Raw genomic sequence first — 26,620 nt, forward strand, 5'->3', positions numbered from 1 at the left:
ACAGCTTGCTTCATTTATTCATTCATTCATCCAATCATCCATTTAAATATCTGAGTGATTAATAAGTCCCAGGCACTGTTCTACGTTCTAGAGAGAGAGCAGTAAATAAGAAAGACAAATTTCCTGTTCTGATGCAGATATGGAAAGATAAAGAACACTTAGCATAAGCCAAAATTAAGAAGAGTGAATGGAAGGTTATTTTGGATTGGGTGGACAGTGAAGGCCTTTCTGAGGAGGTAACCTATAAGATGAGACCTGCATGTAAAGCAGACAAACATGTAAGGATCTTGAAAAAGACTATCAGGGCAGAGGATTAGCTATGCATGGGCCCTAAGATGGGAAGAAGGTTGGTATGTTTGGGAAACATTCATGTGGCTAAAGTACAGTGAGTTAGAAAATGGTTTGAAAAAAAAAAGGTCAGCAAATTAGGTTGCAGCTACATTTTGTAGCATTGATGTGAAACAACTGGGAGGTTTTCATTAGCGGCACGACAAGTCTGATTAACTATTTAAAAGATGCAGGCTGCTGATTGGAGAATGGATTATGGAGGGAGCAAGAGTGAAAATGGAGAACCAATTATCAGTCTACTTCAGACACCTCAGAAAGATATGATGATGAATCTAGTGAAGATGGTGAAAGTCGACAGGCTGATGATACCTTCTGGAAGGAGAGCTCATGAGTTAGTCTTCAAAAGTAATTCCATGTTACTTTAAAATTTATAATTCTTTCATTCACTTATTAAGTATTTTTTGAGCACTGTCTACATAGGAAACACTATTCTAATTACTAGAAATGTAGTAACAAAATCTCTGCCATCAAAGAGCTTACACTTTAGTGGGGGAGAGACCAACGGTACACAAACAACATATATGTTGAGAGCAATAAGAGTTATAAAACAGACCAAAAAAGCAGAGTAAGGGAATAGAGAGAATTAGTAGGGGGGATTGTTTGTGTGCTCGTTTAGATAACGAGTCTAAAAGAGTCTCTCAGATAATGTGACATTTGAGCAGAAACTTGAAGTGAGGCATCTAGCCATACAAACATCTGCAGGAAGAACACTCCAGGCAGAGGGAACAGTTAGTGCAAAGACCCTAATGCAGGTGTGTGTTGGCCCGGTCAATGAACAGCAAGGAGGCCAGGTCACCAGACAGAAGAGCAGGGTTAAAGTGATAAGACATGGGATAAGAGATGGATATGTGTGGTGTGGATGGGGCGCAGATCATGTAGGGCGCCTTGTAGGACACAGTAAGGACTTTTGATTTTACTTTGAGTAGCAAGCTATTGGAAGGTTTGTATGTTTTAACATGAAGGCTCTAGCTGTTGTCTAGAGAATAGACTACAGGAGGCAAGTGAGGAAGCAGGAAACAGAGGCTTGTGCAATGGTCCAAGAAAAGATTATGTTAGCTTGGATCAGGTCAGAAGTAGTGGAGGTGCTGAGAAGTGGTCAGATGCTGGATATGTTTCAAAGGAAGGATTCATAAGAGCTGGATATGGGGTGGGAGAGAAAAAAAGGAGTCAAAGGTTTTTCCAGAGCAGTTAGACAAACAGAAATGCCATTTACTGAGTTATGGAAGACTGGGAGAAGAGCGGTGATGGTGATGACGAATGAAGATGGTGAAGGGGGGTCCACTGTGATAGCTGAGCAGCTGTCCCGGAGCAAACACGAGGCACAGTGAAAGAGAACACAGGATTTAGAAGCAGGTAACACTCAGGTGTGATCCAGCTCTACCATACGCTATTTATGTAACTCAGGGAAAATTATTTTATATTTCTTAGCCTTAATTTATTATCTATGCAACAGGAATAACACTACACCACAGAAAATTATTGTGAGGATTAGATATGGTAGATACTAATTAAATGGTGACTCAAGAAAACTGCGATAAGCCATGGAATGATCAAGAGAAATAATAAAAATTGTAGTGTGCAAATAATCATGGTAAAAATTAGAATTTAGGTAGCTGGAGATATTTCTTAGAACTTTAAACTTTAAACATTTTGCAATACAATAATACTGAGGAAAACATAAAAGTAACGTGGGTGAATACTTGGCACTGATATACACATCGACTTAAAAATGTACAATCATGTGATACTAATAGTTTGATTTACTAGTCTTACTTCAAAGTTTGATACATTTACACTTTGCACTAAATATGCATTAACACATGATTTGGGATTTTTTTGATAAAATAACTATAATAGTAATTACCCAGGAGTGCCTGTAATACATTTCCAGTACAAATTTATTAATGACTCCAATTCAAATAACAATGATAATTTAATTCAATAAGTTTTAAACATGCCTAAAATTGTGTTAGATACTGTGAGGAATAAGGGAATGAGCATAAGCTATTTCCTGACATTAAGAAGCTCATAATCTAGTTGAAAAGTCAAATTCAACATAAGAAACTAAAGAAGAATGGTGGTAATAACAGTATCTTACATTTAATAACATTTTACAGTTTTAAAAATGTTTTCAAATACTTCATTTGATTCTCATGATATACCTGTGATACAGGCAGGAAATACATAAAGAAGCTAAAGGTAAGTTAGGCTCAATGGTTTGGCCAAGGCAGACTGAGTGTAAACTTCAAAGACTGGCTTGAACTTGGATTCTGATTTTTCTATTACATTATGCTGGTTGTTTATAAAATTTAGGTTCAAGAACAAATATTGGTAATATAGTTAACTCTTAATTATCCAAGGATGAAACAACTAAGGTAAAAGAAACTACAACAAGGCATTTATGAAATAAATTACAAATCAGCAAAATATATATCAGATGCGTGGAACCACACAGTGACAACAGATGGTTATATCACAGCTACTGAAACATAAAGAACTCAGAAACACTACTTACCCCATTAAGACACAGCTCATCTCCCTTCAGTGCTCCCACCCCCCCAGCATGAGAAGGTAAAGGGAAGCTCATGTGGTTACGGAATCCAATAGACAGTCAGGCCTGAAGGGGTAGAGAACTTAGGAAGAGATAAAGATATCCACCTAGAACAGTAAATAAGTTTCTACTTTTAATATTTGAAAAAGTTTAGTAACCGTTTTATTTTTGTTATTTTTATACTTCTGATTACTTCTGTAAGAATACAAGTATTCATAAACATTTATTATAATTTTACCTTTAAAAGTTTATTAAATTCATTTTGTCCTGAACATCTTGGTAGGTTTTAACTGTGATTTTAGATTATCAAGATGTGATTCCACCTTCTCCACCCACCCCTGCCTTAATTCTGTTAAAACAGAGTCGAAGCCCTTCATCAAATATCATTTTTTATGTCTGTGCTAGACTATCTTGAACATCTCTTCAAAACTTGATGATCTCTTTTTTAACAGGCTCAGAGCCTCTGCTTGGTAACAGTATCTAGCAAGATTAATATCATTTGTTTTACATCTATTTTTAGTTTATACTCTATTTATGGCAAGCATGCTGGTATTTCATTTAGTGACAAAGTTTCCTTTATAAAGGAAACTAGAAAAGCAGTGACTCAATTTAAGAATATTAAATAAATGCAAAGATGATACATAAAAATGGAAAGATCATAAAAGTAGTCTCTAAATGACTAAATTTAGGGAAAATTTCCTACTCATCATACCAAATCTGTACAGCAACTCAAGAGGAAGAATTATTCCCATGTTCCAGAAGAAACTAGCTCAGAGACAGCTGAAACGATTCACCCAAGGTAGTACAGCCAATAACCTGTGGTATTAGCTGTTACTGCTGCAAGGCTCCAAGAAGGAGAGGAGCAACATGGATCGAGGCAGCGTAAGCTTTAAGTAGAACTTCTACAAACCTTAAGAACCATGGAGAACTCAAAATCACAGGGGAGGAATAAACACAGCATATCTCTGGGATGGTTTGCTTGGAAGGGTTGGGTCATATTAGAAAAAGTCTTGGAGGTCTAAAGGATGGAAAACAACTGAAACTATGTAGAAGTCCAAAAATGAAAGTAGTATTACAGGTAAGAAAACATGAGTGAAACATGCAAAATGAAATGAATTCCACATTTATTAGAGACAGGCAAGCATACTCATTATTAGACCACTGTAATTTATCCACGTGCTAACAAGCATCTCTAGCATGGTCCCTAAGATAGCAGTAATAGGTAGTTGTTTTTATTAATTCAACCAATTCTCTGAATGCCTACTACATGTCAGGTACTGTGCCAGGCACTAGAGAAACCAAAAGAGTGACCCTTTGTTCTCAAAAAATTTGGAGAGGAAAGAAATACACAAATAAATATGAAACAATAAAAATAACTGTCATAGGTACAAATACCGTGAGAATCAAAAAGGAAAGAAAAATAAAGGGGCCGGCGCCATGGCCAAGTGGTTAAGTTCTTGCGCTCTGCTTCGGCGGCCCAGGGTTTCACCAGTTTGAATCCTGGGCGCAGACATGGCAGGCTACACTGAGGCAGCATTCCACATGCCATAACTAGAAGAACCCACAACTAAAAATACACAACTATGTACCAGGGGGCTATGGGGAGAAAAAGGAAAAATAAAATCTGGAAAAAAAAAAAAAAAAAAAAGAAAAGAAAGAATGGTCAGGGATTGTGTCAAGGAGACAACTGAGCTAATCTTGAAGGATGGACAGATCATCAAAAAGCAGAATGGTTTAGGAGCTGGCCCCGTGGCTGAGCGGTTAAGTTCGCGTGCTCCGCTGCAGGCGGCCCAGTGTTTCGCTGGTTCGAATCCTGGGTGCGGACATGACACTGCTCATCAAACCATGCTGAGGCAGCGTCCCACATGCCATAACTAGAAGGACCCACAACGAAGAATATACAACTATGTACCCGGGGGACTTTGGGGAGAAAAAGGAAAAAAATAAAATCTTTAAAAAAAAAAAAAGCAGAATGGTTTAGAGAAAATGGGAAAAGGGAGACATTCAAGTCAGAGGGACTGAAAATGAGGACACAGCCAAAGGATAAGCTCGGGAGATAAATAAGAAATATACACCTAACAATATACCTGTATATAACATTGGGTATATATTACAACTAACATATAATGATAAAAATATATGCTATATCATCATACATATAAATATATTGTACCTAATATATATCTAACTGATAGGAAAGGAGAAGAGTGTTGTCATTGACAAAAAAGCGGTAAGAAGCAGAACCAGTCAGCATGTGTTTCCAGCTTTTGATTCTCCCCCTTCCCTCATTCACCAAATCCAGTCGATGGTGGCTTCCATACCAACCTCTTCTTTTTCATTGCACCGCCATCATTTAGATTCTCATCCTTTCCAGCTTGGACCATTAAAATAGTTCAATTATTCTCCCTGCTACCAATTCTCCTGCCTTCAAACAATCCTACATTTTCCTCCATATTAACAATCCTAAAATTCTACCTTTATCAGGTTGCTTCATTGCTTAAAAAACAAACACTTTCAAAGGTCTCCAAGTGTCACTGCCAGAAGTCCCCAACCACTTTGAAGAGAAGATCATTCTCACTTCTTGTTTACTTATATCCTGACATCATGTGGGGGTGCTGATCCAAGTCTCCAAGGAAAGGGAAGGCCTGCCTTCCTTTTCCCATGAAAAGAAATGGGCTCTGCCTCCATTGCCACCGTGAATTCTCAGGCTGGGTGTGGAGGTGGTAGTAGAGGTTAATGGCTTAAACACCTATAAATAGATCCTGGTTTACTTGTTTGGACCCCTTGGCTTACAGGATGAACTCCAACAACCTCATCTTGGCTGTCAAGCCCCTTTATAAACTAGCACTAGTCTACTCCTCTCTAACCTTCTATTATCTGCTGTCCTTAGTCATGAACCCTCTGCTCCACTCTCTCCGGAATGCTTTGTGGGCCTTGGTTCTAGACCTATGCATCTTTGCTTATGTCAGTTTCTCACTGAAAATGTCCTTCTCTTTCTTCTCCACTTACCTGACTTCTACATCCTTCAAAGGTCCAACTCAAGTGCTGCTTCTTTCCTTAAGCCTACCCTGAGGTTTAATTTTCTAACAGGTTTTAATCTTCCTTTGAACTCTTGGGTATATGCTGCCTTGCCTTATCTTTTAATTAATCAACCTATTAATTCAACAAATATTTACTAAGCGCTTGTAAGTGTCAGATTATACGCTAGGTGCTGGGGGATACACAAAGACGAATAGAACACAATAGGTACCCTTAAGGGGCTTACAGCACATATGGGTAAGACAACTAATTACATCAGGGTGATTAAAGTACTATATTAGCGGTATAGACAAAGAGATATGGGAGTGTGTACATCACATTACATTCCCTAGAGAATGCAAAAGAGAAGCCATCGAGGAAGAAGTGATGTTTGAGCTCAGTCTTCTTTTTTTTTTTTGGTGAGGAAGAGCAGCCTTCAGCTAACATCTGTGGTCAACCTTCCTCTTTTTGCTGGGGAAAATTAGCCCTGAGCTAACATCTGTGTCCATCTTCCTCTATTTTGTACATGGGATGTTACTACGGCATGGCTTGATGAGTGGTTTGTAGGTCCATGACTGGGATCTGAACCCACGAACCCCAGGCCGCAGAAGTGGAGCACATTAACTTAACCACTATGCCATCGGGTTGGCCCCTGAGCTCAGTCTTAAAGGAAGAGTATTTGTTTGTTTGGTAATGGGAGGAAAGAACACTCCAGGAAGATCAAATAAATGTGTGGAAACAACAGAGACATGCAAGAACACTGGTTATATCTAGTGTTCAGTATGTATGAAAGAGTGATAGACAAGAGGCTGTTAAGGTGGGATGTTCTAGATCATGAAGGTACATGCATGATCTGCTAAGCAGTATAGACTTTATTTTGTGGGCAATGGAGAGACACCACAGGGTTTTAAGTGGAGGGAGTAAAAGGATGAGATTTATATCTGAGAAAAATTCCTCTGGTAGTTACTGTAATGGATGGCTCCAGGAGACTAGACAAGAAACAAGAAATGACAATGTACTAACCTGAACTAATGTAGTAGCAGGATGGGGAGAAGGGGAGAGATCTGAGAAATATTTGGGAGACTAAATGAGCAACAATTGGTGAGAGAGAGGAATAGAGAGAGAAAAAGGGGGAGGGAGAGGCAGGGGGAAAAAGAGATAGTGAGTATTTTAATATATTGAAGGGAAGGAGTCAATAAAGAAGTAGAAAACAGGAAAGAGAAGGCAAGAAAGACTCCAGAGCACAGGTACACAAATGGTGATGGTGGGGGTGGGGGTGGGGGTGCGGGAGGAGGGGGAGGAGGAGGAGGGGGAGGAGGAGGAGGGGGAGGAGGAGGAAGGTAAAGGATGGGTGTCAATACAGGTGTTGGTAAGAATTTGGGAAGAGGCATCTGGGAAATCCTGTTTACTCTGTGAAGCAGAAGTTCTGTCATATGCTGAATACAACAGGAATGGACAATTGGGGACTTGAGCATTTTAAGTTTCCTGAGGAACTTAGAGAAAGGAGACTAACTCGGATCACATGAAGAATTTTCGAATAGTGTTAACAGCCCAGTTAAGGTTGGAAATGGTGGATTTGTGCGGCTCTTTTCATAGCTCGCCTAGTTGGGAAGTAACTCCCCCACCTCCTGCCCCACAGCAACACAGCTGCCAAGATTAAGAATGAGAGGAGGAAACAAATAAATAAGTGAATAAAAAATGTTTTTAAAAAGAAAAGAGAATAACAGGAGGCCCAGTGAATCAATCTGTGGTTGAGGGGTAGGGGTGGAGGCAGGGCCCTATTGGCTCGTGTAAGTGCTTTCAGGGCAAGAACTTTATTTTAATGCTGCTGTGACAACTACAACTTTTTATAAGAATAGAGCTTTGTACATGCTATAAAATGTTCAGTACAGGTTTGTTATTTGACTTATGGTGAAGTGATTTCCAAGAAGAATACCCAGAGACAGAAATTCAGGACTAGTTTCAATAAAAGGTTAATTAAGGAAATAAAGATTTTGGGCCAGCCCGGTGGCATAGCGGTTAAGTTTGCATGTTCTGCTCTGGCAGCCGGGTTTCGCTGGTTTGGATCCTGGGTGCAGATCTATGCACCACTTATCAAGCCATGCTATGGCAGGCGTCCCACATATAAAATGGAGGAAGATAAGGGGCTGGCCCGGTGGCGCAGCGGTTAAGTTTGCACGTTCCACTTCTCAGCGGCCCAGGGTTCACCGTTTCGGTTCCCCAGTGCGGACATGGCACCCCTTGGCAAAAAGCCATGCTGTGATACATGTCCCACGTATAAAGTAGAGGAAGATGGGCATGCATGTTAGCTCAGGGCCAGTCTTCCTCAGCAAAAAGAGGAGGATTGGCAGTAGTTAGCTCAGGGCTGATCTTCCTCAATAAAGAAAAAAAAAAATGGAGGAAGATGGGCATGGATGTTAGCTCAGGGCCAACCTTCCTCCAAAAAAAAAAAAAGATTTTAAAGTCATCATTAAAACATAGAGTTGAAGACAGAAAGATAAACTTTCTTAAAAGTCAATGTAAAGAGAGAGGAGCTAAGATCAAGCCTTGGAAATAAGAGAACAGAAAAAAGTGCAACCATAAAAGAAAACAAAAAAATCACTGAGCAAACTATGACCACAATGCTGTCATGCCAATTTTCCCCAACAAATCTAGACACTAAAAGGATGAGAAAGGTAATTAAGGCAGGAAGCAGAGAAAAAGCAGAGCCAAACATGTCTATGGGAGCAGAGAACACTATACACAAGTCCTGAAGAAATTTATGAGACTTCACTTAGCAATTTTCCCTCTGATCCATCTGACTTGGCTTAAAGAAAAGGTGGTGAGACAAAAGCAGCCAGCAGGAAAGTAACTGAAGCTGGAGTGGACCAAGAACCAGGAGCAGTCACGAGTCTTATCCAGGCCACTCAAGCACATCTCTTGTAGCAGGGGCCTACTGTAGTGCAGGGAGCGGGACAGCCCAATGTTGTCCTGAGGAAGTGAAACTGATGGCCCTGGGGGGCAATACAGGGCTCCAAGCAGGAAGAAGTGGAAGGAGACACTAGGAGATTCAGGCAGATCTGCCACCAAAACTGGATGCTCATCAACAATATCCTTCAAATTCTGTGCACATGCTCAGTATAAGCATTACATTAATAGAGGCCCCTGAGGAAACGAGTGCTGTTTAGGAGTGTCCCAAGCAAGAGAGACGTTCTCGGACAACCACTTTTTTTGTTTGGGCCTCAGATTTGTGTAAAGAAAATGAAAATGAAGTAAGTTATGTTTTGAACTCATGAATAACTAAGTTTCGTTGAAACTCTTCCTAAATAATATGCAGGTCAACTCACTAGAAGTTGAAGAACTCACCTGTCATGAAGATAGCTGTGATTTTAATGCACAGTTTATAACCAGTGGAAGAGAGCAAGCATAATAGCAAAAAGCAGATTTAATAAAGCCCACACTATAATATAAAAATAAAGACAGTTTCCTGGGCCAAGTCCACAAATTAATCAGCCAAGAAAAGTATAAATTTTAGAAGAGGGCAGTACTTACACAGTTAAATTAGAAAAGAGAAATCTCAGCAAGAAGTATCAAAGAAGAAGAAAGGATTTGGGGATTGCTGCAAACATTCACATTGTTGATACTTTACATCTTTCTTTGGCTTTGTGGATGATCCAAATTATTTTCCATACATTGTAGAAAAACATATTTCATGTTGCCTTCATTTTAAAAGATGGTTTTGCAAGAATAAGGCCTGATCATATAGACTACCCCCTTAACAAGGAAGGGAGGGAAGTGATCCAAACACTCAAATTCTAAGGAGCTAATAAAGCTTTGTGTTATGGGGACTAAGAGGATATGGTAAACATTTCTGATATTTTAAAAGCCTATACTGATTTCATGTCATGGTCAAAGGTTAACTGTGTAATGCAAGCTGAATTTAACATTTTCTAAATTTTTAAACATACAGAGAAGTTAAAATAGAAAACTACTGTACATGCTGTATGTTGAAATTTTAAAAAATATTGTTTTTAGTGTGCATATATGTATATATACAGATGCACACATAGATAAGTATGTTTTGATTATTAGTATATGTGTCGCAATCTTTCATAATTTAAAAAATATATAAAAGGAATCTTAGTATGTAACCTTTTGATACTGGCTTCTTTCATTCAGCATAAGGCCTTGGAGATTCATGCAAGTTGTTGCATGTTATCAGTACTTAGTCCTTTTATTTAAAGACAGTTTGAGACATGATTCACATACTGTATAATCCACCCATTTAGTGTTCAATTCAATGTTTCTTAATATATTCACATTGTCGTGCAACTGTCACAATTTTACATTTTGGTCCCTCACAAAAGAACCCATGCTCCCATTTTAGCAGTCAATCTCCATCTCACTCCCCTACCTTGCCCAATCCAAATCTATTTTCTGTCTCTATAAATTTGCCTATTCTGGACATTTCATATAAATGGAATAACACGTGGTCTTTTGTGACTGGCTTCTATCACTTTGCATAATGTTTTCAAGGTTCATCCATATTGTTGCATGTTTTAGTACTTCATTTGTTTTTATTGCCAAATAATATTGCATTATATGGATATACCACATTTTATCTATTCATCAATTAGTGGGCATTTGGGTTGTTTCTATCTTTTTCTGGTTGTTATAAATGCTGCTATGAACGTTCCTGTTCAGGCATACCTCATTTTATTGCGTTTTGCAGATATTGTGCTTTTTACAAGACCCTCCACCAGGAAAGATTACGACTTGCTGAAGGCTCAATGATGGTAGGCATTTTTAAGCAATAACGTATTTTTTAATTAAGGTATATACATTGTTTCTGTAGACATAAAGCTATTGCACACATAATAGACTACACTAGAGTGTAAATATAACTTTTATACGCACTAGGAAATAAAAAAATTCCTGACTCACTGTATTGTGATATTCGCTTTATTGTGGTAGCCTGGAATCAAACACGCAATATCTGCAAGGTATGCCTGTGTAAGTTTTTGTGTGGACATATATTCTCATTCTTCTGGGTATGTATCTAGGAGTAGAATTGCTGGGTCATATGTAACTCTGTGTTTAACTTTTTGAGGAACTGCCAAATGGTTTTCCAAACTGGTTGCCCCACTTTATGTTCCCACCAGAAGTATATGAAGGTTTCAATTTTTCCACATCCTAGTCAACATTTGTTATTGCCCGTCTTTTTGATGAAAGCCATCCTAGTGGATGTGAAGTGGTGTTTCATTGTGGTTTTGATGTACATTTCCCTGATGACTAAAGATGCTGAGCAGCTTTACAGGTACCTATTGGCACTTTTTCCCCGCCTCATCTCCATTTGGAAAGCTTTTACCTCTTTTTCCTCCCACAATTTTGAGGTTCTGCTTTGACATATTTCGTACTCTTACATCATAAATATTATTGAATTGTTCCCTAAGGTATATCCCTTTGCGTTAGAGTCCCTACTTAGCATTTATATAGCACATTCCCAGAAAGTCTGTCATTTTCCACTATTTCTATCCCTTTCACCTTGTGATTTCTGTTCTGGCTCATTTATTTGGTTAAAAACCTTTCTTAAATACTTTCAGAGGGGTTAGGTGGGTGACAGACTCTTTAAATTTTTGTATATTGATAATATAGTTCCCCCTTGTAGGGAGAGTGGTATCTTCACTGGGAATAGGGATTTGGGATTATGGTCTTTTTCTCTTGGTGATCTGTGGACACTCTTCCACCATCTCCTACTTTCCAGTGTTGTGGATTAGAATTCTGATGCCAGTCTGATACTTTAAAGGTATAACATGTTCTACCTAGAAGCCTCCAAGATGAATCCTCGGAATTCAAAATTTTTATCAGGATAACCCCAGGTGTGTGTTTTTCATCACTGATCTTCCCGGGAACTTCACTCTGCACACTCATGTCTTTAGCTCAGAAAATTTTTTTCTATTTGTTTAAATTATTGCTTCTCCATTTGTTCCTTTGTCTGGAACTTATATTAGACATGTTAGGTGTCCTGAATCTATCCTCCAGCTTTCTCATCTTTTCTTTTTCCAATCTCTTTGTATTTTTGGCTCTGAAATATTTCTTCCACTTGATCTTCTGGGCCAATAAATGATCATATTCATTCTTTTATTCAATAATCATGTACTGGGTGCTTATTAAGTGCAAGATAGTGTTCTAGGCATTGAGTGTTGACAACAGATCAGCAGTATACATAAAAGAAAAAGTTTCTGCCCTTATGGTGCTTACATTTTAGTGAAGATAGTAAAAAAAAAAAAACAAAAAAACCCACAAAAACAGAAGTGTGTGTGCACGGGTTGAGTCAGGTGGTAATACGTATTTACCTGGGAAATCATAGTTTTTGCTCCATAAATTTTTTACTCCTTTTTGTATTTCACTTCAACTTCCTTAAATGCTTCTATTATTTATTATTTTCATACTCAAGTTACTGTCTCCTCTAGCATTTCTATTTAGCTGGTCCACTACATTGTTTATTCTAAGAGGTTTTTCTCTTTCCGGTTGCCTGGCTTCCCCAGATGGCTTGTTTTCCTTTGTTGCCTCAGAGGGGCTTAGGTTTCGTTGTTGGAGGACCGCAAGTGATAGCAGTCTCAAGGGAACAGAAAGACAAAGCGATCTACTCCTGTAGGTGGGCAGTGCAGCAGGCAAGCCGCCAGCCCTGTGCCGGCCCAGGAAGAAGCCTCCAGGCTCTGAGGTCTCTTTATACCTCCCAGCCTCAGGGATAGGGAGATAGCAGTCCACTGGCTCTTTCCCTTTCTCCTTCTGCCCAGGAGTCCATGGATCTCTACCAAGCCAAGCTCTTTCCTGAATCTGCCCTTCTTATCCTCACCCCAAGGCTCTTGTCCAGCGCTTGAGAAACAAGTCTTGGGCCAGTTCTCCCTGATGGAGCTTCCAGAGAGCCAAGGCCTCACTTGCACCTAACTGTTCATTGGCTCCAGGGGCCATTTGGCTCAACAGAGGCAGATATAGGCTAGAATTAGGAACAGAGGGATAGTGAGATGTCACCTTCCCAGAACCCTCTCTGGAAAGCAATTCCTGTTTACAGACTAGGCCTAAAAACATTTAAACCTCGGCATTAAGTCAAAATTTTAAAAAGCATCTGTGACATCCAGACATTTGTGGGTTGAATCATTTTCAACTACAGCCCTAAAGGTTAAGCTCTGAGAAATAAGGAAGATCTGAAAGTTAGTCAGATTTAAAGGATACTGACTAGATGGATGAATCTCAAAATAATTATGTTGTATGAAAGCAGTCAGACAGAAGAGAGCACAGACTGTATGATTCCATTCATATAAAATTCTAAGATATGTAAACTAATATATAGTGACAGAAAGCAGATCAATGGTCGCCTGGGGACCAGAGAATTAAGCGAGTGGGATATAAAAGAGTACAAGGAAATTTTTGGAGGTGATGGACTGTTCATGATATTGATTACGCTAATTATTTCAGGGTTGTACACACATGTCAAAACTCATCAAACTATACACTTTAAATATGTGCAGTTTAATTTATGTCAATTATACCTCAATAAAACTTTAAAAGGAATATTTACAATCACAAAGGGTTGATATCCCTAAATATAAAGAACATCTAAAAATAAAGAAAAACATCAACAGGTAAGAGAAATGAATAGAAAGTCACTTAACTTTTGTGAGTTTGAAATTTTCCATAATAAAAAAATAAAAATATATAATTTTCAAAAAATATTAAAACAGTATCCCTCACTCTCATATAATTCACAATACAGTTGAAGAGAGATAAATATAATTACAAAGCTATTGCAAGTTCAGGGCACACTGCAAAGTATATTTGAGTGCTGATGGATACTGATGGAATAATTAAAGATGGGGTAGAGGATTAGGCAAATCATCTTGGAGGAAGTGAGTATGAGCCTAGTCTTGAGATGACGTGGGTTTGTGCAAATTTTTATGGTAGACAAGGAGTAGAAAGCAGAAGAAAAATATGTGAACAAAGGCTATGTGGTAGGAGAAAGATGAAGACGGCTTTTGAAAAGGACTCTTACTATAGGTTCACCATTTCTAATACAACCACAGAAATCTCTTGTCACAAAAAGGTTATATATACACTGCAGTATAAAGAACACACAGGAAAGGAAATGAGATCTAATTCACTATATGGGGGTTTGGAATGCATCAAAATCATTTATGTTATTTATGCACCATATTCAATCTTTACCATGTCTATGTTCTACCTATATTAGTACTTTTCTCTAAACAGGCTTGTGTTTTTACCTAGCTTCATTTTAAGTAATAAGATTTATGAAATAAAATAATACAGTTTTTTCTATCACACTAAAATAAACGCATCTTTGATACCTTCAGAGGTATATTTACTCTTAAAAGTTACACTGAAATTGAATTCTTTCACTTACTCCATATCCCCATTTTTTCCATCATTAACCTTTAGTCTTCAAGCCTCCTATTCCTATCTCCCTAAGTGTGCATCTCTGTAGAAATTCAAGGAGTGGAGGGCTAATAAGGACTATCAGGTTAAGCCCAGTTCCTTGCCTGTTCAGATTTCTCAATTTTAGCATCATGTGAAAGAATTTTCTATATTTGGAAATACTCTACACCAAATAAAAAAGCAAGCCAACACACGAAAAGGTAGAAGCAGCAAGTTACTGTCAATTAATTTTGAGAAATCCCTGAAAACAAAGAAAAGAAGAATAAAGATATGAAGAAAAGAAATGGAACCTAAGAATTAGTAACTACTGAGAAAACACAGCAGCCTAGTTCATAAAACATAAATAATTATGTAAGTGTTTAACGTAGAGGGATGGTGTGGTGAAAAGAAAAAAGGCTATAGCCACAGAGACTTTAGTTTGAATTTCACACCTACAACTTAAATAACCTAATTTCTCGGCACCTCACTTTCCTCATCTCTAAAACAGTGACAATGGTTACCTGCCCTGGTGGTTGATCCTCACAAACACCAGGGCAGTATTTGAAAAGCTCCTGGCATATAGTAGGTGCTCAACAATTATTACTATAATGTCGATGACGTTTTTTAATGTAAAACTGTTTCCCCTTTCAACCTGGCAAAGGCAAAAAATGCTAGATTCTTTAAAGTTTACCAGCTTATAATCAGTTTTGTAAGCTATGCCTTATGTTCGAATTCAGTCTGAAATTTGAAAACTTTCTGAATATTTTATAACATGCTAAAATTACACTAAATATGTTTTTATAATCCTAAAGTAAATGTTGCTTTAAGTATAGAATATAAAATGTAAATATATTCATAAATTAGTTATAAATATAATAGAAAATATAAATATATTTATAAAATATAAAAATAAGCAATATGCATATGCATGCATGCATGTACATTTTGGAAAATTTTTATCTTTATAGAATTAAATCAGTTCTGATCTCGTATGTCTCCTTTGGAGCAAAAGCAGCAGATAGTACACAGAAGGTTGGTACATTAAGCAAGAAAAATTTGGGGAGTGGGAGACTCTAAAAATCTGGTGATAACAGTATTGAAATAGGGAACAAGAAGTGTTCACGATTGTCAGAGTGTAATATGATGAAGGGTCAATAATCTAAATAAAGCTTTAAGATGTAAAGAACTGAAAGGAATCAGACTCAAATTTGTATTCTTTTATTAAGGTCTTAGATACAGTAAAAAAAAAAAAAATACATGGTAAAAAGAATCGGGAAGAGTTGTTAGTCTGTCTGACAACGATTGAGGGGTGGGGAGGCAGGCAGAAAAACATGCCTCATCAAGCCAAGTTTAAGGATAAACTTTTGACCCTGAGATTTTAAAACATGTAGATATGAATTTGTTAGTTGAGTTGGTAAAAACCTCATCTAAACAGTTAAAAAAATAAAAATAAAGCTTTTAAATCTTCACTACAGATTTTTTTTATCAATACAAAGCAGCTCTTTAGTTGTCTATTTAACCTATTTTAACGTCAGTCAATAAAAGAAAGTAGTCATATCAACTTCTTTAGAACATAAGCTTTCATGGGTAACTAGCAGAACTAACGTTTAGTTTAACAGTCTAACTTTTGTGAGTTCTTAATAAAATTTAAACTCCATTTAACATGAAATCTCTCTCACAGTACGCTCTCATACCATCTGGATTACTTGAGAGTTAATGTCTGGAGATGCTGTTCATCTCCAATATGTTCCTTTCTTTTCTGCTATAGGTCTGTTTCTGAAAATTTCCTTAGAACTCTATTTCAAAGGAAGGGGAAACCTTGCAACCTGCCATCTGTATCAAGTGAAGGCAAATTCAGCAGTCAAAATCTGTCTAATCCTTAGACACTCTTAAGAAGATCTGAGGAGTGAGAGGATTTGGGAAAATTATTTCACAGAAATACCTAAACTCAATAAATAAATAAATGAACAAATGTAACATTTATACCTGATTAAGTAAATGTAATAAACAGGAAAACTCTGTTGTATTGTTATAAAAAAATCACAGGTTTGATAATGCTCACATCAAATCCTGTGGCATGCACATTAAAATATAAAGTAACTTTCTCTTATTCTTATTAAGCTAGGACTTGGCATCATGGTATGATGGAAAGCACAGAAAATTTAGAAGTTTGCACACTGGCTCTGCTACTACTCACCTTGTAGCCTGAGGCAAGTTAGTGTCTACAGCCTCAGTTTCTTATCTCTAAAAAGGCTTTAACATCACTATTCCAGAGTGGAGAGAGGATGAAATTGATAACACTTCATTAAGTAGCCCCATCTCTTAGCTCTCTCTACCACAGGCCCAATGTGCTAACTACCTTAAACTTTTGTTTCCCATATGCACTACATCTTCCTCTCATACCTTCTAATTCTTCCTATTGCTTGTAATTGTCTTCTCTAGACCTCCCTTCAACAATCAGTTGTGTCCCATCCTCTGCCATACCTGTCCAGGGTCCCCTCCAGGCAATATTATTATTCTTTCCATCTGTTATTCAAAGCAGTTTCTTTTTGTTTTTATTAAACCATTAATCCCAATATAAGAAGTAAAAGGTAGCTCTTACCTTTGAGTGCTGTGTCATGTGTTAAGTGCCTTATATTTTTCCATGTAATTCCATGTAATTCACAACCACTGTGTAAAGCAGGTACTGTTATTCCTTTTGTTTTATCAATGAGTAAACTAACGATTAGAGAAGTTAAACAACTTGCCCAGTCACTCAGGTAATAATACAAATTATCACTACTCCTAATTAGTAATAATTAGTAGGACTGGGCTTCAAAGCCAGGTTCCTGGCTCTAAAGCCATTCTACCACCTTTGCTGGGGAACTTATACCTCCTATGCCTTTGGAGCCTTAGGAAAAAAGTACCACACCTGGCCTGATATTTGCACTGAACATGTGTTTGGAGAATAAAGAAGGCAGAGAACAAATCTACTCACTGAATTGCCTATTATGTGTAATTCACCTGGACCTGGAGATATAAAAATGATTCCAAAAGGTCTCTACCCTCAAGGAGACTAGGTTAGTCTACTGGGGGAGAGAGACAAGTAAACAGATGATTACAATACAGAGTATGGGAGGTGCTGACTTGATAGACAGGTTGCTGAGGAAACCTAGGATGGGGCGCCTAAACTGGACTGGAGAGGAGGAAAACAGTCAAGACAGACGCTAGGGAAGCTTCTGCTCTTCCCTTCGAAATCAAAATTAAGCAGGGTTTTACTCGATGGACATTCTACTAGCTAGCATGGCAGGGATTAACGTACTTTTTAAAATTAGTTGATGAGACTACATCAAACTAAAAAGCTTCTGCACAGCAAAGGAAACCATCAACAAAACAAAAACACAACCCATCAACTGGGAGAAAATATTTGTAAATCATATATCTGCTAAAGGGTTAATATAAAAATTATATAAAGAACTCATACAACTCAACAACAAAAAGATGAATGACCCGATCAAAAAATGGGCAGAGAATCTGAACAGACATTTTTCCAAAGAAGATATACAGATGACCAACAGGCACATGAAAACATGTTCAACAAATCAAAACTACAATAAGATATCACCTCACACCAGTCAGAATAGCTATTATCAAAAAGATGAGAAATAACAAGTGTTGGAGAGGATGTGGAGAAAAAACAACCCTTACACACTGCTAGTGGGAATGTAAACTGGTGTAGCCACCATGGAAAACAGTATGGAGATGTCTCAAAAAATTAAAACTAGAAATACATAAGATCCAGCTATTCCACTTCTGGGTATTTATCCAAAGAACATGAAAACACTATTTTGAAAAGATATATGCATCCCTATGTCCACTGCAGCATTATTTACAATATCCAAGGCTTGGAAGCAACCCAAGTGCCCATCAACAGATAAATAGATAAAGATGTGGTAGATAGACACGGTGGAATACTACTCAGCCACAAAAAAGGAGACAAAACTGTGCCATTTGCCATAACATGGATGGACCCTGCAGGTATTATGCTAAATGAAATAAGTCAGACTGAGAAAGACAATTACCGTATGACTTCACTTACATGTGGAAGATAAACAAACAAACTCATAGATATGGAGAACAGACTGGTGGTGTGGACAGATTTTTTGGGACCCCTCTCCCTGGTCTAACAGGTGAATCCAACAAACTGCACAGGCTTTAAGTCAGTACAATAAAATCCATGCTGTACTGTGAAGCAGCCGTGCAGGCCACCTGTGGCCTGTGTCAAAATGACTTTGCAACCTCACACCTCATGACTGAAGATGCCAGCTGGAGAAATCTGCAACGGGAAAAGACAAAGGGTACCTAGCTCCTGCATCCCCAGCTGCATTTCTTAGAGATTAAGGGAATCATTAAGGACCCTGGTCCTTGCCTCCCTCCACATAGATAACATCAACATCCCTGAACTTGTCTGATGTATAACCAAGAAATTCCTGTTTATGTTATTTTTAATGTAAAGTCTAGAGGAAAAAGATGTACCCTATCCCTTTTTAACATATATGAAACCTGGTTTTCTTCCCCCCTCTTCCCTGCATGTACAGTGTTTGTGAAAGATATATAAGCAGCACTTAAACACACACACCTGGGAGCAGTTCCGCATGTACACTCTGTTGAACTGTTTCCCAGGGCTTGAACTCCTCACTCTGATTACTGAATAAACTCCTTCACTAATATTACCTAGACTATTTCAGTCGGCAGTGGTTACCAGAGGGGAAGGGGGTCGGGGAGGGTGAGAGGAGTAAAGGGGCACATAGGTACGGTGACAGATGGAAACTAGACTTTTGGTGGTGAACAGGATGCAGTCTATACAAAAGTTGAAATACACCTAAAATTTATATGTTATAAACCAATATGACCACAATAAAATAAAAAATAAAGTTAGTTTAGATGTCTGTATTCATATATTTTATCTCAAATTACCTGCTTAGTTCAAATAAATCTCATCTTTTAAAAAACACACTTTAAAGGATGATCTGCTTTCTAAATATGTTCAATTTATACGACAGCACGTATTTTCCTCTCCTCACAAATAAAGAATGAAAAGCACAGTGGCCGGCCCGGTGGCACAGTGGTTAAGTTGGTGCACTCTCCTTCGGCAGCCCAGGGTTTGCAGGTTCAGATCCCAGGCACAGGCCTACACGCCACTCTTGAAGCCATGCTGTGGTGGCATCCCACATATAAAATAGAGGAAGATGGCCACAGATGTTAGCTCAGGGACAATCTTCCTCAAGCAAAAAGAGGAAGATTGGCACAGATGTTAGCTCAGGGCCAATGTTTCTCATCAAAAAAAAAAAAAAAGCACAAAAAGCAACTGGTCACATACCTGGCTAGTGCTAGAAGTACTAGCAACAAAACCAGGATCAGTTTAGCAATTTTTAACTCAGACGAACAGGGGACTAAAACTTAGTGCATTTCAAGCAACTGCTCCAAAGACACCATCTATCTTCAAGAACATTTTACTCCAAAGTAAAAAAAAAAAAAAAAAACCACACAAAACTTTCAGGTTTTCCCCATATTCCCTAATTTAACCCTACAATAAAGATAAATACAATTTAGATAATATATTCCCATCAGTTGTTCACTTACCAAACAACACTTGATTCAAGTGGATACTTTCTGGGCTGTCACGGAAAATGCCAAATAAAAAGCCTTACTAAATTCAAGCTAGATGTATCTGTCACTTCTTCCTCGACCAAAGCAATCACTATGGAATAACTAAATTAAGCCTGGGAATGTCACTTATTACAAAATTGCTTGCTACCAAAAATTTTTATGGATTTCTAGGTGGTTGCTAATAAATCAAATGATTTCAACACTGCTCTAATCTGAATAAAGCAGATTTCTTCAAACATTACTGGATCAGTAAATATGAAATAATAAAACAGCAGACGCGATGAAGAAAGGAAATAAAAAACAATGAGAAGCGAAATAAGGAACAGATAGATGTCATTTTGTGAAATTAATGAAGACAACAGCAAAGACAAAAGCCTAAAGGGATGAAAATCTAAGGGCAGCAAACATATGCAACTAAGAAAGTACAGCTTCAAATAGACACAATCCCAAAAGAGAAGTTAACTTCTTTGAGCTAAAGTTGTGGAGAATCAGGCTCAATTTCAAAGTAGATAAAACTTACTTTCAACTTATCACCCTGACTACTCAGCAAAATGAAAATAACCTGGGAGACAGAGTTTCCATAAAACCTTCATTCTTTATCTTCCCCTAGTAAATTCTCTCACTAGAAGGAGAAAATAAACAAGAGGAATTTTTTTTTGATAGTCCTTTTCCTTAAGTTACAGATTCTTAAAAATTCACGAAGGCTTGGTAAAACAAGAGAGTCAATACCTGTTTACAGCAAGGAATTGTGATATGTTACTTGCTAAAGAGGAAAGTTAGAATCATGGAATCAAAAAGGATTTTGAGAGATTACTTATTCCCTTAGCCTTTAGTCACATAGCAGAGGAGTTTCTGACAATCTACGAAATTTACAGACTTAAAAAATAAAGGGCTTCAAACCACGACTATATTCAACACCATAATATTGACTAAGATTTTAATTGCATGTTTAAAAACTCAAAGCCACAATTCCTCCAGCAAGTTTAACTGTTACCATTTAGAGAAAATAATAGGGATAATCACATTCATCACATTTATTAAAGCTGACGCTATGCTGGTCGTCATAATGCTCTCCTGTACTTCTGTTCTTTCATGAAAGAATTCTTAGACCGCTCACTATTGAATTACTGTTTAACTGGTAAAGTGAGGCAAAACACTGAATAACTTGAAAAGTCACAAGTGCAAAGTCCACTCTACAAACTACTGAACCATGCTCCTTCTTTATGTGCTTTTCTAGATAATTTAAACTATCTTAGCAAAGAGTGAATTCTAAATTCTGCACAAATTGACTTTTCTGCGCCTTTTTGCTTGAAAACTCTTTTCATGCGTTACCACTGATTCAGTTTCACCTGTAGGTAATGAACACAGAACTCATTGTAGGGAAAAACAAACCAGAATGTGAAAAAAGTAAGATAAGTTATCAGATATACCAGGGAGTGAAACAGTTGACTGAGAAACACTTTAACCACACTACTTTTTCTCCATCCTTAGGGAGGTATTTTGAATATTCTAGTTACCATTTCTTTCACGAAAAACCCTACAGGTTCCAAAAGCTGCCAAGTTGAGTACTCACCTGGTTCATCTGAATATTGAATCCAGTCTTTTATTTCTGCTAAGCTGGGCTCCCCTTCTCGGGAGACCGAAGCTGCTGCCCCCTCCTCTGGGTCCTCTACCTTAGTCACCGTAAAGTGTGGCATTGTTATAGTTAGAAATACCGTGCTTTTGCTGTATTTAAACTTCCTTCCAGTCTACTTTCCCTGCCTACCTTTTCCTTGCTGTGCCCCTTTCAGACTCTGATTACTGCCTACTGGAGACCGAGGCTGGGAATCGGGAAGTACTTTCAGTTCACGTGACCTACCTTCAGCCCCAGCCCCAAGGGAGTGGAACGCTGAAAGACACGCCTTCCACAGTGTTTATCAGTCATTCAAAAGGATTCAACACTCCACCCTTTACTTATTGTTATTAAACTCAAAAATCCCAAGAACTGTTTAGGCTGCTTTCCCGGAGCTGCCAAAAGCTGGAGAGTGGGCAGAATTCATGACCTGCCACCCACTTGTTTCCTTCACTTAAGTTATTTCTACTCCTGCATGCACCATCATGATCTCAGTCTCTGCCCTCAAATTTCACAAGAGAAAGATTAGGCAGCAGTTCATTTTACAAACTTTCCTCTTTAAAGACATGACGCCAATTTAGAAAATGAACCATAAGCTATTTGTAAGTTTCTGTTGTTGCTGCTTTATTTCAAAGCATACGGAAAACAGTCACGCAACTCAAAGTTTCTTCTCTTTCTGATGAGAACGTTCACCAAGTATTTAACGAACACCTACATATTTCACATGTGGCATAATTCTAGATGCTGTAGTGTGTACAAGACATCCAAGAAGAGACATTAACTTTCCCAAGAGTCCAAGTTTGTTTAAAGGAGCAAAATATTTTTTAAAGAGTTCAGAATTTTTCATATTGTACAGAATTTAAACATCATGCTTTAAAGAAAAAATTTCCAAGAAAATCCCACTGATTAAGAGGTTCCTAGTTCCTTCAGCACACACTTAAAATAGCATACTTATCTCTTGGTATATTTTATCAGATAACTGTTTGTGTCAAGTTCTCAGTTGATTACTTTAACTACAGAGTGTGAGGCCCCACCTACACTTAGACAAGGGCATTCAGTCAGTTGAGCCCTGTGCTAACTTCCAAGTTGATGACGTAATATAAGGGCTTTGTTGTAACACCTGACAAGTAAGATGGTGCTAAACTTAACCGAGAAGGAATGATGGCTTATAATCCGTTTATTTGAATATATGCCACTTCTAAAAGAGATGGAAACTAACAGTAGTTAAAGACCTACTTTGTGCTCTGCAGTGCACTAGAAACTTTTCATTATGATCTCATTTAATCATCATGGAAACATTAGGCTAAGGAACTTGCCCAAAGTTACAGAGTTTGTAAATGGTGAAGCCCAACTGAAAAACCCCTAATACCCTTGTTGGTAGGCAGCACAGAAGTTGTTTCATAGAAAGAAAACTCATATACACTCACCTAAAGTTCATTTCCTGGGCTCCTATATGGCTTGTTTGTAATCTTGGCTGCACAATGGAATCACCTGGGGAGATTTTAAAACTCCTGATGTCTGGGTCCCATGCCAGGTATTGTGATTTACTTGCTCTATAGTAGAGCCAGGGCAACAAGACTTTTAAAAGCTACCCGCCCGCCCCCACCCCCCCGCCCCGCCCCTATCCTGATGGTTCTCACACACAGCCAAGGTTGAGAATTTCTACTATTTGGGAAAGAGAAAAGTTTATCACCTGAGAAGTCTTTGTAACTACTTTTATCTTTGAAAGAAACTAACTCAGGTGTGGTAGTGCCCTTGGAGATTGTTCCTTATTTCTAACCTAGGTAGCTACTCCACCAATTTATTTAAAAGAACTTAACTACCAAGTTGTCAAAGATTTCAATATGCTGGGTTCCAAGTTCTTTCATACTTTAGTGCTACTGGATATTTCCAATAGGCTCTTGCCTTCATATCTATTTTATAAAGAGAGTTGAACGGTGGGTAATCTATAGTCGATGGACAGAAACAATGACTTGTGTTTATAAATCTGTGCAGAGCTTGTGCATGTAAGCCTATGTACAAATGTTATCCTGTCACCTTTCCCCTCTAAAAAAAAATCCCCAAACTAAACAAGCAGGAGGACAACAAATTCCTGCTAATCTATGATAGTAGTAATTTACCACCTTGATGCTTTGGTACCACAGTGGTCAGCAATTTTAAAATGCTTCTCTCCTAGAGTGGACTGTAGATAAAAGCGCGAGGGCATAAAAAATTGAAGGCAAAGTTAAAGTAATACAGAAAAAGTTAGGGGGGAACTGGTAAAGCTGAGGTGTGTGACTGCTGTGTATGGTTAGTGGTTAGAGAAAGTGGGATGTAAGAAATAGCTATTTAAAGTCTAATAGACTACCACAATGAGGAACCACTACACATCTACCACTATGGATAAATTGATAAGACTGACAACAGCAAATATGGTAAGAATATAGAACAAAAGGAACTTCCATACATTGTGACTGGGGTGTAAATTGGTTCACTCACTTGGAAAGGGTCTGATACTTTCCCCTATAATCCAGCAATTGGACTCCTAGGTATCTACCCCCTAAAAGGAAAACATATTCCCAACAAAAGGACTTATACAAGAATGTTCACAGCAGTTTAGTAATAATAGCCCAAAACGGGAAACAACCCAGGTGTACATCCACAGAAGAATGGATAAACAAACTACGATATATTCATACAAAGAAATACTATTCAGCTATAAAAAGGAATGAACCAGTGATACGCTCAACACTATGGATGAATCTCAAAAACATTATGCTAAGTGAAAGAAACCTCAAACAAACAATTACATAATACATGAATCCACTGATACTAGGTTTTAGAACAGGCAAAACTAATCTATGGTGCAAAAAAGCCAGGACAATGGTTGCCTCTAGGGGGATGGTGGTGGAGATTTCCCGGAATGAGGCATGAGAGAACTTCTCAGAGTGATGGTAATCTACATCTTGACACAGTTTAGAGTTCCACAGCTGAATGCATTTGTCAAAACTCAGCCAATGTTCTCTTAAAATTTGTGTTATTTCATTGTATGGAAAGTTTACCTCAAAAGAAAAAAAACTGCAAACAAATACTGAATTCTAATTAATAATATGCATTTTGAACTATTTGGGGGAAGTGAACTAATATCTGCACTTTACCTTGAAATGCATATAAGACGACAGATAGATGGATAGATATGTAATAGGAAAAGTATAATAAAATGTTAATGATAGACTCTGGGTGGCGGGTGTACGGGTGTTCACTATAAAAGTCTTTCAACTTTCGGGGCCGGCCCGGTGGCGCAGCGGTTAAGTTCGCACGTTCCGCTTCTCGGCGGCCCGGGGTTCGCTGGTTCGGATCCCGGGTGCGGACATGGCACTGCTTGGCAGCCATGCTGTGGTAGGCGTCCCACGTATAAACTAGAGGAAGATGGGCACGGATGTTAGCTCAGAGCCAGGCTTCCTCAGCAAAAAGAGGAGGACTGGCAGTAGTTAGCTGAGGGCTAATCTTCCTCCAAAAAAAAAAAAAAAAAACAAACAAAAAAAAAAGTCTTTCAACTTTCTGTATGTTTGAAAATTTTCAAAATACAATGTCGAAAAAATACAATAAACTGACACCATTATGAAAATAAATAGGCAAGTCACAGACTGGGAGAAAATATTCACAAAACATATACTTGTATGGACTTGACAAGGGACTTCTATCTTGAATATATAAAAATTCCCTACAGCTCAATAATAAAAAGACAAACAACTCAGGCTGGGCCCCATGGCCGAATGGTTAAAGTTCTGTGTGCTCTGGTTAGGCGGCCCAGGTTCTCAGGTTCAGAGCCCAGGAGTGGACCTACTCCACTCACTGGCTGTGCTGTGGAGGCATCCCACATACAAAATGGAGGAAGACTGGCATAGATGTTAGCTCAGGGCTAATCTACCTCAAGCAAAAACTTTAAAAAAAAGAGGAGGATTGGCAATGGATGTTAGTTCAGGGCAAATCTTCCTCAGCAACAAAACAAAACAGACAAAACTTAATGCAAAGTGGGCAAAAGATGTAAACAGACAATTCACAAAGGAAGTTATACAAATGGCTAATAAGCACTTGAAATAGTGCTCAACATCACTGGCCACTGGGGACATACAAATTAAAATCACAATTAAAATTGCTGGCAAGGATGTAGAGCAAATGTTAGTGGGAATGTAAAATGGTACAACAACTTTGGAAAAGGTCTGGTGTTTTTTAAAAATTTAAACACACGCCTACCCTATGACCCAGCAATTCCTCTTCTAGGTATTTACCCAAGAGAAATGCAAGCATAAGTCCACAAAAAATTTTGAAAGAGTATGTTTATAGCAGCTTTATTCATAACAGCCCAAACACGAAACAGCCCGCCCAGGTATCCATCAATAGGATAAACAACTTGTCTGTGAAAATGAATGGCATCAGTGGTGAATGTATCACATATTTTGCAGCTAACAACTGAGAGATAAATATTTTATGTAAAAGACATTATTTTCTGATGGATTCATAATACTGTAGAGTAAAGAAGACAAAGAGTTCTCCAAATCAAAACATCAGGAAAATCCCACGACTTACTGAGGCTGAAGGAATCACGCATTTATTCAAAATATATTTGAGTGCCCACTATGTGCCAGGAAATAGGAATGCAGTGGAGAACAAGAGACTGTACCTGGCTTCAAGCTCACAGTCTTGCTATCCAACTATTTAATAAAAGACAATATAAAACCAGGATCAGAAGTAAAATACAGGATAAGCATAGAGACAACCCTGAGAGAACAACACACTACCATCTTGCCCAGTTACTTCTTCAGGGACCTCAAGTTCTGAGTCTTCACTAGAGGAAAGAATGTAGTAGGATAGTTGATGACTAGCTAATTTGATAGCTACGTCAGCCATTTTGGCTGCTGACCCAAATAGTAAAGAAGGCATGATTATCAAAAGCCTCTGAGTACTCAGAGCCCTCAGGTTCCACTGTTGCAACTCCCTATGTAAGACTGCCTATCTGTTTCACTACTCTCATGTCATTACAGCCCAGG

At 38.1% G+C, this 26,620-nt stretch overlaps 1 protein-coding gene across 4 annotated transcripts in view; it reads right to left on the bottom strand.

The window, feature by feature from the left end:
* SLC12A6 (solute carrier family 12 member 6) overlaps positions 1–26,620 on the bottom strand; it is an 82,717-nt gene that overhangs the window by 44,947 nt on the left and 11,150 nt on the right. The window contains exon 1 of one of the 4 annotated variants that reach the window (XM_023620702.2): positions 21,552–21,862. The exons of the other annotated variants lie outside the window; for them this stretch is intronic. Within the exon in view, the coding sequence (XP_023476470.1) occupies positions 21,552–21,675 (124 nt within the window). The 5' untranslated portion in view covers positions 21,676–21,862. Of the gene's footprint in view, positions 1–21,551; positions 21,863–26,620 lie in introns of those variants that run through there. 4 annotated transcript variants of the gene reach the window in all.

Source organism: Equus caballus, chromosome 1, assembly GCF_041296265.1.
Source record: "Equus caballus isolate H_3958 breed thoroughbred chromosome 1, TB-T2T, whole genome shotgun sequence".
Classification (NCBI taxonomy): domain Eukaryota; kingdom Metazoa; phylum Chordata; class Mammalia; order Perissodactyla; family Equidae; genus Equus; species Equus caballus.